Source organism: Staurois parvus, unplaced genomic scaffold (genome assembly GCF_062004578.1).
Source record: "Staurois parvus isolate SC_StPar_1 unplaced genomic scaffold, SC_StPar_1.0 ptg000282l, whole genome shotgun sequence".
NCBI lineage: Eukaryota > Metazoa > Chordata > Amphibia > Anura > Ranidae > Staurois > Staurois parvus.
The window spans coordinates 9,983,266-9,999,103 of record NW_028318078.1 but is presented as its reverse complement, the minus strand read 5'-3'; the positions used below and the strand labels follow the sequence as shown (position 1 = coordinate 9,999,103).

At 41.2% G+C, this 15,838-nt stretch overlaps 1 protein-coding gene across 1 annotated transcript in view; it reads left to right on the top strand.

Moving 5' to 3' along the window:
• Window positions 1-15,838, top strand: part of CDC42EP1 (CDC42 effector protein 1) — a 72,188-nt gene that overhangs the window by 31,101 nt on the left and 25,249 nt on the right. Inside the window, exon 2 of the mRNA XM_089681935.1 lies at window positions 8,870-9,682. Coding sequence (XP_089538061.1) covers window positions 9,274-9,682 — 409 coding nt within the window. The 5' untranslated portion in view covers window positions 8,870-9,273. The remainder of the gene's footprint in view (window positions 1-8,869; window positions 9,683-15,838) is intronic.

The window sequence follows — 15,838 nt, the reverse complement described above, 5'->3', positions numbered from 1 at the left end:
AGAGGATTACGCCAAAGTCATATGCTGTGAAGTTGGAATTTTATATTTAAAATGAAGTGTAGGTTTTTCTAAATATAGAAATGTTCCCTGCAGTGATGACAGGCTCTCTTCAAAGTGCTGAACCTCTTGTACTATGCGGGTTAATTTCCTTGGCTCTAACATTGTAGTACCTTGAAACAATCCTGATGGCTGCCCACCCCTTTCTGTCCTCTTCTCCAATCAGAAAATTCCTTGTATTATTTTCACACAATGCGTCACATTCTGAGAATGGTGGAAAGGATCCTTTCATTTATCCATATTTTCCCCATGTGTTGCATTCTGTGGAAACAATGTGAAGACTTTTCTGAATAGAGGAGAGAAAGGGGTGTGTGCAGGGCGGACTGACCATTTGGAAACTCGGGCACTGCCCGAGGGCCTGGGGTCAGTAGGGGGCCCCATGAGATGCCCCTGGTATCTTTTTCATAGGCTTTTATGAGTTTGGGCAAGGGCATAGGGGCCCCATGATCCCCTATTGCCCGGGGGCCCCATGAGTTGCCAGTTCACCCCTGGGTGTGTGACCATTGGGACTTCTTCAAAGGCTGAGTGAGTGTATTTCCTGGAGACTCTCACCAACCACATTTAAACTTCTAAACTGATTTGATTCTAATTGTTCGCTGTAACTTCTTAGTAGACATGTTTAAATCAGGCTTTCTGTATGTCAGAGGCACTAAGGAAGGTTTTTCAGCATCACCACCAGTTGCCTCCCAGGCTCTCCAGAAAGGAGAACAGGATGGTCTAGTTTTGAGCAATACAACGCTTGGATAAAAACTGAACTGCTCAGGGGCATGCGGCTATACTCTCTGAATGAGTTTCATGATTAAATGTTTAATTTTGACTAGAGAGCAACTTTAGGTTTATATCTTAGATAAAAATGATTTTACCCTTGGTACAGAATATAATAGCTTGTTACATTGCTTCTGGTAATAACTGCCAATATCACAGAAAAAGTTGTTGATCAAAAACCACGACCAAGCAATTTTATAGAAAGCAGTTTTAACTGCAAATAATTTTGCAGATAAATCACAAAACCAACCATTCAACAAATGTGATATGTTAAGAGGCCACAGTGTGTAGTATATATTATTAACCTAACCTCAGTGCTAGCACAGGTCAGGGTTCTGAACAGTAGCTGATGTGGAATTCCATGTGATAAGTCACTGTTTACTCATGTGGTGATAGCAGGACAAACACAGACCTATTAGGTGAGCTGTCAGGTCTGCTCTGGGGGTCTGACAGATGGGGGTGACCACTGCAAATACTAATCTACAGTACCTCCCATGCTGTTTTATATCCTACTCTAAATGGGCTTGTTTCCACTAGATTGTATGAGTTAATATGTACTGTGTTGATGGATTTTGCTTGGCATTTTATTTAAAGTATTGACTTAACCTCCTTGGCGGTATGATTATTTCAGATTTTTGGTGCTGAAAGCGGTACCATTATTTTGCATGGAAATATGTAGTTTTTTATTGTAGGCCTGTCATTTTTAGGAATAACTCACTGAAATCTGTCCGAACAAGAGTCTAGTAAACATTCCGGATATGATAAAACTTGAAACACGAAATCATAAATTATAATTTAATAAATAATCATAAAAAATAATGATATAATAATAATACATTTAATTCAATAATATAATCAAACCAAAAACACTGAAATTTGAAATATAGCACCAAGTTTGCACATAGCTGAGCAAAGTCGCAGAATCGTTTTCAGTGTCTGATGATGAATTTCCCCACGAATCATTATCACTCAATTCTGTAAGTGGTTCTGATTTACTATCGCTGTTCTCTAGCTTGTCTAAAACCGATTTTGACCTAAAGGGACGCTTTTTGGACGCCATGGACTTTTCCCAGTTTCCAGGCAGAAAGAACAGTCAAAATGCAGGCAGGGCACAGGACAAACTAGTAGGGACAAAATGTATGTGAAATGCTTTGAAACAGCAATGTTTTGCTATGTAATATTAGTTTTTAAAAAAATGACATTTTTTAAAACTTTCAAATTTGCCGCCGGTTCCCGCGCCCGTACGTCCCGACGTCACAGGGACCGGAACACGGAAGCGGATGCCGGCATCGGCCGGAGGAGATGGACGGGGACGCTGCAGGGGACACATCGCGGGAGCGAAGGACAAGGTAAGCGCTGCAGGGAATCCCTGAGCAACGCCGCATGGTAAGCCCGAGTGTAGCTCGGGGTTACCGCTTTTGGTATAGAAATTTTACCCCGAGCTACACTCGGGAATACCGCCAGGGAGGTTAAAGTTAAGTTCAGTCATTTAAAGTTGAACTAAATTGAATCTGAACATCACAAATTGAAAACGCTACTCTTTTAACATTCAAAACATACTTAGCCATCCATCCATGTCTCCATGCTTTATTTGTTGAATACTTTAAACACCTCTACATCCACACAAACACACAGACACACACACACTTTTTATAGCTTCAGCCATCTTGAGTAAGGGCAGGTGATTCATGTAACATTAAAGTGATACTAAACTCAGGACCCTGCATTCACTATGTCTCCCACAGTACACACAACATGGAAATGCAATTATTTTAGTAATATAAACTGCTAAATTCCTTTTCTGATCAGCAGTTAGACCAGTCTTGTGACTACAGCAGAGCACTGGTTAAAGCTTGTAAGAGGAGTTTTTTTTCTGCTCTAGGAGGATGTGAAACCTCTGACCCTCTGTCTGGACAGTGCTGATTGTCCCTGTGCTGATCACATGCACCCTCCCAAGAAAAAAAAACACCCTCTCTAGCAATACACACCAAACTGAGCATGTGCATGTGACCACGGGTTCAGTCTGTGTCAGGTGGTCATTTCAACAAGAGGAGGGGCAGGGAAGAAAGGATCAATCACCCTTTTTACACAATTCAGAGGATTAACCCCTTAAGTTCCACAGTGAGTGTAACAAGCATGCTTTACTGCATATACAGACTGATTTTAGTGTTGTGGGTTTAGTAACACTTTAACTTCTTGGAATCCATCTGCCCTTAGCTCAGGCATGGAGGGTGTGCTTAGCTTAGAAAACCTGTCCTCCTAATGAAAGAAAAAACTGCCCATGAAGACTCCTGGGATGTATGACATCACTTTGGCCTAGATCAGAAACCAGGAAGCAACTGAAGAAATTAAAAACAAAAAGTTTAAAACATGGAAATATAGTATAACTGCCTACCTATTTACTAATGATAGCAACATAAGGATTAAAACTAGTTAATGTTGTCTGAGAGAGTTTAGCTCCATTTTAAGGTATTATTGCATTGTATTAAGCATAGGTGTATGCATGAGACATTTTTTTGTAGAGTAGAGAAGGGGTAAAGCCCCTGCCGGGTTATTTTTTGCCATCTGTGTACTATTGGGGAATATTTGTTTCACCTTCTCTTCTAGAGACTCAACAAGTAAGGTAAGTAAGAGGAAATCTCCCAAAAGCGAGGGGAAATCCTGTCTTAGGGTTCCCTAACTCTGGCAGTTTGAACAGTGACCGAGTACGGTTCACCCCCTAAGTCCAGTTTATTTGAGTAGTGTGAGTTCTCCAAACTGTTAAGTGTACAATGTCCCAGACTGCTTGGAGGAGGTGGTCCCAGGCCTGGTTCACTTGTGGTCTGGTACGGTTCCCTTCAGTGTGAGCACAAAATGCACCTGACCACAGAAGTCTCCATAGATCAATGAGCACAGAAGCAGGGATCACTGCAGTCTGGATGATGCAGTGTATCCAAGAACACTTCTTATATTGCAAAGTATGAATGCAGTTCAGCAGGGGTTAACTGCTCGTTCAGTCTAGGGGAGAGGAACAGCACTTTAACTTGCCTGATCTCCTGGCAGATGGTGCTCCCCCACATTCCAGCAGGAGAAGAAGACAGCAAGGTAGCCAAAGCATAAAAACAATGTGTCATTTATTAAAGAAACAAATATCCAAACTTACAATCAAGTAAGAGAAGTGCTGATTGGACATAGAAGGAAATGACAGTATGTGCCTGAGAATGATGAGCCTGGTTTACAGACCGGCTACAGCTGTCATCCACAGGAAACTGGACCCGCCGTGTAAGGATGGAAAGCAGCAGCATCAACGGCTGCCCTCAACGAACATGGCATCCACTGGGAAGAAGCGAAGGGGGCATGTACAACGTGTTTCAAAGGCCCTGCCTCCTTTATCAAGTATCTTGATAAAGTAACTTGATAAAGGAGGCAGGGCCTCTGAAATGCATTTATCAAGGTGCATGATAAAGGAGGCAGGGCCTATGAAACACATTGTACATGCCCCCTTCGCTTCTTCACAGTGGATGCCATGTTCGTTGAGGGCAGCCGTTGATGCTGCTGCTTTCCATCCTTACACGGCGCGCCCGGTTTCCTGTGGATGACAGCTATAGCCAGTCTGTAGACCAGGCTCATCATTCTCAGGCACATGCTGTCATTTCCTTCTACGTCCAAGCAGCACTTCTCTTACTTGAATGTAAGTTTGGATAATTGGTTGTTTAATCAATGACACATTGTTTTTACTAATTCCTGCACTTTGGCTACCTTGTTGTCTTCTATATGCCATTGAGGATTCCTCCCAGATCTGATATGCCAAGCAGCAGAATTTCATTAGAGCTCTCCATCCATCCATCCTCTCATCCATCCCTGGTCTTCATTCCACAAGAACTATCATTAAGGCTGCTGAACACTTTTACCAACTAACCTGAGCCAGGACTTTGTTATATTATCAACTCTGGAGATTCCACCAATAGGAATTGGGAATGAGTACTTTTTATATTTTTTTTTATTGTGGTCAGGTACGAAGCTTAGAGCGTTGAGAGACTTTTGCTTTTTTACATTCCAGCGGTACACTGTTCCTTGGCATCATCACATCCAGTGCAAGGCTTGGGACCCTGCATTGGTCTTGATGATGTCAGTGCCTTAGGAGCATACCAGAGGAAACACTGCAGGGACCAGTCAAGTAGAGACAAGTAGAGTGAAGGAGTGGTGAATCAGGTAAGTAAATATTCTTTAACAAGTCCCCAAGACCTAAACAAGCAAGTTTTCAGTTTTCCAAAGTTGGATTTTAAGTAGATCTACAATTATATTCAAGTATATCATCTGATTGTTTATACTTATACAGTATATTAAAGTTAATGTATTTCCACTGCAGGACACAACTGGATTTCCCCATGGTCTGTTTCTGCTCTAGCAGTATTTAAAGTGAGCATATGCTGTGGTCATAACCTATGTCAATCTGTCCCACAGTAGTCAATCCTTCCAAATTTTAGGTTTTTTTTCTAACTCTACTAAACAATGTGCTTTCATTTTTCGCAGGGCTCTTTTTGTTTGCTTGATAGAATGCCATAATTGTTAGTCATAAGATATTTTAGTCATTCACTAAAATGCCAGCTTTGTCTGTGTCCCTGACCAGTCAACAGGGTCATTCTATCAGAGTGTGCTTGTTTTACTTTGGTCAGCAATGACTGCTGCATTTTTTAGTTTTTTCTATCAGATTATAAAAATATTCTGAAAGGGGAACTATAATTGTGTTTGATCTGTTGTATTTAGAGACTCTTTTCAATGTTTACAAACAAACAATTTATGACACGTTTTTATTATTTGTGTTTTATATTTTGACATCAGCATTTTTTTTGGCTCACGTGTGATGCGTACTTGACATGCCCCAAATAAACCACAGAGTTTGCCTATGTTAATGAGGATGTGCGCCATGTGCAGCAGAAATGGTGAAAAACTCAAATTGTGATTTGTCACAGCAATGTCACATTTTTTGCGCCTTTATATACTGATATTTGTACCATAATGTAACATAGATATTAGCCCTCTTCTCAATGCCAAGGGAAAAGGCAGACTGCAGGCTTCCTGTGATGAGTTTCTGGAAGGACCCTCACAAGAAGGAGCAGGAAGGGGGCAGGTCTGTGCTGCTCTGCTGTCTGCACTTTTCTCTCCCTCCAGCAATTACTTACTGATTGTGAGCTTTAGGGAAGAAGGATGAGGTGTGACAATTTAATTCCTGGAATGGCAATAACCCGGTCAAAGACCTATTTGAAGACTGTGTTCTTTCTGATCTTCTGTCAAGACTGAGGCACCAGATTTGTGGACCATGGTGGAACAGATGGTAGACACTTACGGGAGTTTCTCTTGTAGGAAATCCCATGGCTTTTCTCCTACATGACACACCTCTATCAAATAAATGCTATAAAAACTCTCTATTGAAACACCTCTTAATACTGCAAAAGCCTGCATCCCAGCACTATGGAAAAGTACCCTCCCCCCTAATAAAACACATTGGCTTGCCCAAATTAATGAGATGGAAAATTTAACTATGATGCTTAAGGAGCAAGAATAAAAATACTGGAAAATCTGGACCCCATACTTCTTTTACAAAGACCAGACTGTGCTGGCCTCCAAAAATTGAGACGTGGAGATCAGTCGTTCCACCCCACATGTTCCCTAGTGGGACAGCAGGATTGTTATGGGCATAGGACCAGGAGGAGAGATGGATTTCTTTTTTCTTTTTCTCTTTCTCTTCCCCCCTTTCTCTCTTTCTCTTTTACCTATTAATGTATTTACCTGCCTACCATTCTCTTTCCCTTCCTTTCCTAATCCCTTCCCCTCTCCACACCTTCCCTCTCTCCTATTCTTTAATTCCTCATGATGCCTATTTTTTTTTTTTTATATTGAACTTTCCCCTCTGGGATTGATTGTTGATTTTCCCTCCAATGACAAACATAAAAATTAAGGAGGAGGAGTATGTTTTTGGGATGTAGACAACTGGATCAGTTGAGTTCTTATCTGTTGTGATGAATATACCAACACTTTCCATATTGTTTTGTATGGTTATTCATTTATGTATCATATGGTGTACAGTGTTTATTCTACATGCCACTCAATTGTGTATTGGTTGAAATATCTTGTCATGCTATTTCTTCAAAATAAGGAACTAAAAAAAAAACACTGAGGCACCATCTTTGTGGTAATCATTCTCATTTTCAGACCCTCCATTAGAATCTGCCTCACTGTTTCACTGTTAATGTTCAATTCTTCTGCCATCATTAAAGTGCGTGTAAAGGCTCAAGGTTTTTTATGCATGCATTCATGCATTAAGTGTGCAGATCCCACAGCCCCCCAATACTTACCTGAGCCCCATCATGATCCAGCAATGTGTATGAGAGCCTTGGCTCTCTGGGGACTCTCCCTCTTCATTGGTTGAGACAGCAGCAGGAGCCATTAGCTCCTGCTGTTGTAAATCACAGCCAGTGAGCCAATGAGGAAATAGAGGGGGCAGGGCTGAGCCACAGCTCAGTGTGTGAATGGACACGCTAAGCAGCGGTTCAGGAACAAGCCTACTTGGGTGCCTCCATAGCAAGCTGCTTGCCCTGGGGCACTCGGCAGGAGGGAAGAGCCAGGAACGCCGGAAGGGGACCCGAGAAGAGGGGGATCAGGGCTGCTCTGTGCAAAACGAAGACACAACAAACTCTGTACTCCTGCGCTTCGGGATGGACTCGGCTAGGGTTGTGGAAACATCACAGATATCCAAGAAAATGCACTCCTTGCTGCCCTCAACAGACCGGGGTAGTCTAATGTCACTGGATGCAAAGAAAAACAAACAGCCTAGTGCATTATTGTAAAAAATGTATTGGAAGGATAAAAAGTAAGTATCGTACTCACAATAGGCAAACAGGTCAAAGGCACATCACACTAAACAGCGGTGTCCAGTCCATATAGCATATAAGTCCAAAAAATGGAACCCTGGACTTCCAACTGACTAACGCGTTTCGAGGTCTCAATCTCTTCCTCAGAGCCACACCGTCACATCGTGAGTACGATACTTACTTTTTATCCTTCCAATAAATGTTTTACTATAATGCACTAGGCCGGTGCGCCCTCTGTTTGATTTTCTTTGCATCCTGCTCTGTGCAAAACCAGTGCACACAGCAGGTAAGTATAACATGTTTGTTATCTTTTTATTTGCCTTTAATATCACTTTAACAAATTCAATCTTCAATCTGAGCATACAAAGGTTTGCATTGTATCCACATTTGCATCATTACTTTGCATTTTTGGTTGCCCACTTCTTGTGTCATTGTGGACATCTTCTTGCCCCTCCTGAAACTCTCTATGCTATTTAAAAACTCTTGATTTATTCATGAAATGTTCACCATAACCAATGTAACAGAGCTAAAGTTTCACCCGTAGTTTGCCAATTTTCGCACAAAATTTGATATTAATCTAATGCTCCAGATTCCTGTCACTAGTTTTCTTCTAACAGCGCAACGCTCGCACATGTTATTTCTTCCTCTACTCCGTAAAGACTGAGTCAACTGGTCTGTGACCTAGGCAAGTGCAAGTTAGAATGTATGAGAACACACTCAAATGGCTGTGTGATTCACCACCATAGTGCTAGGCTGCTGGCATTCTAGGAATTATATTGTCATACCTCATATATTTGTAGTCTGATAGTTGCAATAACAACCTCCATTCTCATAGTCATACCTCCGTTTTCCTGTTACAGCAGTTGTTCATGGTGTTATAATGTGGCTGTGCCATCTGATAGGCACTAAAAGAGATCCATTTTTCTCAGTAAATAACACACACCTGGTCAGACATGACCCCTTCCCTTCTTTGAAGTATGAGCCTGTGTGAGGAAGCTTGTACTGAGGGGTGTGCCTGTTACTCAGCTATGTCAGCCCTGAGCACTGCAGAGTCAGAGCAGGAAGCGTTTTAAAGTTTGATACCTTGAAAAAATGTTTGATACCTTAGTTGGGCTTTAAATTAATGGATTTTATTTGATTGCAGAATCATTTTTATATTTGTAAATATAAATTATTTTTTTGTTTCCTTTTTTTAGGTTGGGCGGATTGCTTTGGCTATTTTCATCTTGATGCATAATACGGAATTAAGAACTGGAATTAATTTGCATTTACACTTTCCATTCTCAAGTCGACTTACCATCTTCAGTGATCATATTATCATCAGATAATAAATTGGATGCTACATGGTCTTCCCTGAGGCATTGCCTGAAGGCTCTACTCATCTGTGATATCATTATTTCTGCTTTACTAATGCACAGGGAACACACACAAGATACATAGAAGACAAAAACTTGACCAACAAGGTGAAAAGAAAAAAAATTCTTCAAGTATCTGGTCAATGGGCCTTTGAAAAGTAGGACTTGTCACTGAAGACAATGTTATAGAAATTAATTGCATGTGTTTTTTTAAGTCATTCATTTCACATCATTAAACAGACACAATGAGTCTGGCCAGCCTTCCAGTCATAAAAAACCTGGTTTCTCGGTCCAGGCGAGAACGGGTGTCACTGACACCAGATATGATTAGCCTTCCTCTAGGTGACTTCCGACACACTATGCACGTGGGTAGAAAAGGTGAAGTCTTTGGAGATACCTCATTTCTCAGCAATTGTCATGAGAAACAAAGACATAATCGTTGGAGTTATATAACCAAGAAACTCCGCCAGGCTAGATGGATGTCACCTGAACCCCAATCCCCAGGGCATCCCACATCACCTCCACCGCCTGTCTCCCCCATCATTAAGAATGCTGTGTCCTTGCCACTTCTCAACAAACGGAATTGGGATGATGAAAGAGATGGGAGCTCAGAAGAAGCTTGGAATTGTATCTCAGAGACAAGCAGCCCTTATGGTACGTTAAAAATCCAAAAGAAAATGTAATTTCAATATTTTTTTTTTTTAAATGAGTCTGGCATTTGAGTTTGAAGTAAATACCAGCGAATTATTTTACACATCACCTTTTTATATCTCTTGGGAACACCAATGGATAGAATAATGCTCCCGAGTTCACAGCTCCACCCGCCTGCTGTACTTAATAAGAATCTTCCTCACTTTGACCTCCGCTCTGAGTTATCCATTCATACACTTATTTTACTGTATTGAATACTAGGCCAGAGGACTGTGACTCTGTCTTTTGTACTGTCTGTGCCTCCTGCACATTGCTGAATCACTGACCCCATTTAGTTGTCCGCTGGAAGATTCCCCAGCCAAATGTAAACAAGGGGATTCAGGTTATGTCATTACCCAAATATGGCATTGTCCATATTTGGGAAATTACTTGTCACTGGGTGGCTGGAACCTAATTGGGTACGAATCATAACAAAACGAAAACATATCTAGTGTCTACGACATCCTTACGATTCCCCCAGACTGTGCTTTAGCAAACATTGTCACTCATTTAGGGTTTACCTTTACTTTAAGCCACGCAGATATACAACTTAGTTGTAAAGCAGTTATGTATTAGCAAATTGACTAGAGTTGTCACCCCTCTCCTAGTTACCTCTTCTTCCTGAAAACCACCAGTTGGTGATGCACATGTGCAACATGGCCCCCTTCATTCCTATGAGTAAGTCAAACTCCAAGTGACCACCACAGGCTTCCATGAGTATGGCACACCCATAGGAATTAATGACTCCACATGTGCATGCACAGTAAGAAGCGGGAGAAAGGCTTTGTTGCTCTGGGCAATGAAGATCTTAGGATCAAGATAAACATTTATCCTAGTGGGATACATTTAGGAGAGTACGGGATGTTATTTAACCACTTGCCTACTGGACACTTATACCCCCTTCTTTACCAGGCCAATTTTCAGCTTTCAGCACTGTCACATTTTGAATGACAATTGCGCGGTCATGCAACATTGTACTCATATGACATTTTTTTTATTTTTTTCTCACAAACAGAGCTTTCTTTTGGTGGTATTTACTTGCCGCTAGGTGTTTTGTTTTTTGCGCTATAAACAAAAAAAGAGCAAAACATTTGAAAAAAAAGTTTCTTTGTTTCTATTATAAAATTTTGCAAACAGGTAATTTTTCTCCTTCACTGATGTGCGTTGATGAGGCTGCACTGGTAGACGGCACTGATGGGCACTGATAGGTGGCACTAATGGGCACTGATAGGCGGCACTGATGGGCACTGATTTGCGGCACTGATAGGTAGCACTAATGAGGTGGCACTGATAGACAGCATTGATGAGCTGGCACTGATGATGGGTACTGATAGTCGGCAATGATAGGCGGCACTGACTGGCGGCACTGCTGGGCACTGACTGACGACACTGCTGAGTACTGACTGGCGGCACTGCTGGGCTGCACTAATGGGCACTGGTGGGTGGCACTGGTGGGCACTGATGGGCACAGATGGGTGGCACTGATGGGCACTGGTGGGTGGCACTTCTGGGCACAGGTGGGCGACACTACTGGGCACTTGTAGGCGGAACTGGTGGGTGGCACTACTGGGCACCAATCACCAGGGCACTGATCATCAGTACCCTGATGATCGGTGCCGATCCCTACTCTGACAACTGCCGGTTTTCGGCAGTACTTTCCTCACGGGCTGACAGCATGAGGAAAGTGCAGACGAGAACCGGCAGTTTCATTTCCCCGTGATCAGCATGTCATTGGACACGGCTGATCACGTGGTAAAAGGCCGCTGTGATTGGGGGTCTAGTATGGATTTTTTTTTTAATGTTGGTGTGGGGATCTTACTAAAATCCATACCAGACCTGAAGGACCTAGTATGGATTGGGGGACCCCCACGCTTTTTTTTTCTCGAATTTCAGTTGCCAGCAATTCTTTTGTTTACCCCGCTGACAGCTGATGAGTCATCAATTGTTAAGGACGCAGGCGGCCAATTTGCTGGCCTGCTCCTTAAAGTGAAGCTCCACCCAAAAGGGAAGTTCCACTTTAAGCCTTTGTCCCCCGCCTATTCACAAAGCGCAGCACTTCTCGCGCATGCGCAGTGGGCACCTGGCTGTGAAGCTGCAAGCTGTTACAGCCAAGTGCCCATACTGAAGATGCCAGTGCCAGGGAAAGAAGACGGCCGGTGAAACCAGCGGTGGTGAGGACACCGCTGGACTGAGGGACAGGTAAGTGTCTGTCTTTTAAATGTCACCAGCTTCAGTTTTTGTAGCTGCTGATTTTTTATTTTTTTTCAGCTGGAACTCCCCTTTAATAACCAGCTAAATGCCGTCAAAACGCCAACAAAAAATGCTGGAAAAAAAAGCTATTATTAGTGTTTTTCATCCAGCATTTTTCCAGCGTTTTGTCAGCTCCTAGTGTGCATAGAGCATATACAGTTGTGTTTAAAATAATAGCAGTGTGTTGAAAAAAGTGAATAAAGCTCAAAATCCTTCTAATAGCTGTTATTTCCATACACACAAATGCATTGGGAACACTACACATTCTATTCCAAATCAAAACATGAAGAAAAATATATCAAATTTGTGTTGTTCCTCTAAAAAAATTGAAGAAAAGTGAATATTAGACTGTTCAAAAAAATAGCAGTGTTTGTATTCTTCTTTACAAACTCAAACATTCACTATATAAACTGAAAAATGTTTGAAGATTTTGCTTTCCTTTGAATCACTTAATGAATATTTAGTTGTATAAGCACTGTTTCTGAGAACTGCTGTACATCTGTGTTGCATGGAGTCAACCAACTTCTGGCACCTGTGAACAGGTATTCCAGCCCAGGATGATTGGACTACATTCCACAGTTCTTCTCTATTTCTTGGTTTTGCCTCAGAAACTGCATTTTTGATGTCACCCCACAAGTTTTCTATTGGATTAAGATCCGGGGATTGGGTTGGCCACTCCATAACGTCAATCTTGTTGGTCTGGAACCAAGATGTTGCACGTTTACTGGTGTGTTTGGGGTCATTGTCTTGTTGGAACACCCATTTCAAGGGCATTTCCTCTTCAGCATAAGGCAGCATGACCTCTTCAAGTATTCTGATGTATTCAAACTGATCCATGATCCCTGGTATGTGATAAATAGGCCCAACACCATATTATGAGAAACATCCCCATATCATGATGCTTGCGCAACCATGCTTCACTGTCTTCACAGTGTACTGTGGCTTGAATTCAGTGTTTGGGGGTCGTCTGACAAACTGTCTCCGGCCACTAGACCCAAAAAGAACAATCTTACTTTCATCAGTCCACGAAATGTTGCGCCATTTCTCTTTAGGCCAGTCAATGTGCTCTTTGGCAAATTGTAACCTCTTCAACACGTCTTTTTTTCAACAGTGGGACTTTGCGGGGGCTTCTTGCAGATAGCTTGGCTTCACATAGGCGTCTTCTAATTGTAACAGAACTCACAGGTAACTTTAGACTTTCTTTGAACTTCCTGGAGCTGATTGTTGGCTGAGTCCTTGCCATTTTGGCTATTCTTCTATCCATTCGAATGGTAGTTTTTCGCTTTCTTCCACGTTTTTCAGGTTTTCGTTGCCATTTTAAAGCATTTGCGATCATTTTAGCTGAGCAGCCTATCATTTTCTGTACTTCTTTATATGTTTTCCCCTCTCCAATCAACTTTTTAATCAAGGTATGCTGTTCTTCTGAACAATGTCTGCAACGACCCATTTTCCTCAGAATTTCAGAGAGAAATGCACTGTAACCAGCATGTACAACATTTGCTGCCTTCCTTCCTTAAATAAGGGCAATAATTGCCACCTGTTTTTCAAAGAATAAATGACCTCACTAATAGAACTCCACACTGCTATAATTTTGAACATGTCCCTTTCAATTAGTGATTCAATTACACAGAATCAGCAGCATGCATGTCATGACTGTTGGGTCTGTTGGATTTCTATTACTCTACTACACCTGCTAGTAAATTATTTGCCATGTAGAAATATGATTTCTACCAAAAACAGTGATTGATCCAGTTAGTGATGTCTGACTGCTATTATTTTGAACACAACTGTAAGTATCAAACATCAATTCCACATTCTTTAACCGTATTTACATAATATTTCATTTTATTACATTACATATTGTCGCATTATTGGCTTGCCTATGTACAGGAACGTCTGACATTTAAATTACATCTATACTTTGAATTATGTTCTTAAAGAAGAACCACTACAAAAACATTTCTACAGTTTCTGAAGGCAGAGCTTTTTCGATCTAAGCATAAATAATTAAACATGTAGTCTCAGTTTCTTTATCTGAAAGAGCTAACGATATGCAAATGAGCTAATCTTCTGAGGCAGACCACCAGAGTAATGTGTTCATAATCTGATATATGTTAGGAGTAAGTATGAGCTGTGTTGTCTTTGTAACTACCCAGCCACTGACAGCGATGACATTTTCAGGAGGAGGAGTGGACGCGGTTCAGCTTCTTTCTTTAATCCCTCAAATGAGACCGGACAGATATTACCATTTTTCACTGAAAGATTTGGGGGTTTTTTTAATTGCTTTTATTTTGCATTTATCCTACGTTTTTGGTTTATTTAGATGCATATAATAAATAGCAGAGTTATTCTGCAATGTTCAACTTACATTACAATGCAGATGTGTTAATCAAGCAACACTGTCACTATCTAAATAGAGACAAGCAATTGTTCATACCAGTGTTTGGGCTCATTCATATGTGCAAAGCCCCTGCCATCCCTCTAAAAAGTGATCTGCTGTGGATCACATTTCATTTGAGAACGAGAAAATACTCCACCTCCTCATCCTGTTTTACGATGTAAATGCAGGGCACTTGCGGACAACCATGTACACTTAAATGGGTCTTGTTCGGTGGTAGTACTGCCCACAAAAGGCAACATGCTGTTTAATTTTTATCTTCTTTAGGTGGGCAGGGGCAGTCAACAGGGCAGTAAAACTGCATCTCAACCACTTGCTCTTACTACCCCGTCTGCCCATGTGAACAAGCCTTTACTACTACCTCCTCAGGTGGTTGTATACTGTATGTGGTTGCACACACTGTTAACAGCAAACTAGCTAATTAGCTTAACCACTTAACCTCCAGATTTTACCCCCTATCAAGGCATTTTTTGCTATTTGGCACTGCCCTACATTAACTGACAATTGCGCGGTCATGCAACACTGCGCGCAAATAAAATTTATATAATTTTTTCACACAAATAGAAGTCTCTTTTGGTGGTATTTGTTTTTTTTTCATTATATTATAAACAGAAAAAAGACTATGTTGAAAAAAAATAAACAATCTTTTCTAATTTCTCCTATAAAACATTCAGTAAAAAAAAATAAAAAAATCTAAATTTCTTCATAAATTTAGGCCAAAACGTATTTTGCTACATGTCTTTAGTAAAAAGCAAAATCCCTAAAAATTGTGTAAATTAATTGGTTTGCGTGAAAGTTATAGCATCTACAAACGATGGTATATATACTGGAATTTTTATCTATTTATTTATTTTATACTAGTAACGGCGGTGATAAGCGAATTATAGAGGGACTGTGCTAGTGCGGCGGGCAATCTTACACACTCTTCCAGACTCGACATGATGCTTCAATTTTGAAGCAACGCAATGCTAATGTTTCATGTTTTGATAATGTGAACAGCATGGTTTGCTTTCCATAGTATCATTTGCATAGGCATTTGAGTAGCGTTAAAACACCACTCAAATGCCTGCTTTCAATGCCAATGTGAATTAGGCCTAACTGACGCTGAGAGGGAACTACTTACGTGACACTGACATCTTCAGTGCTAATACTATACACTGTCACTGTACTAATGACACTGGCTGGGAAGGGCTTAGCATCTAGGGGCAGTCAAAGGGCTAAATGTGTGCCTAACAGTTTGTAATATGTGCTGCTTTAAATACTAGATGTGTTTGTTTTTTTCTCCCTGCTTTGCAGGTAGAAAAAACAGACACATTGCTGCTCCCGTGTACACTGTGGTTTTACCTTCTCCTGGCTGCCCCCTCAACCTAGGTGGACCGGGATGCACATACACTATATTGCCAAAAGTATTGGTTGGCCTGCCTTTACACACACATGAACTTTAAGGGCATCCCTGTCTGTAGGGTTCAATA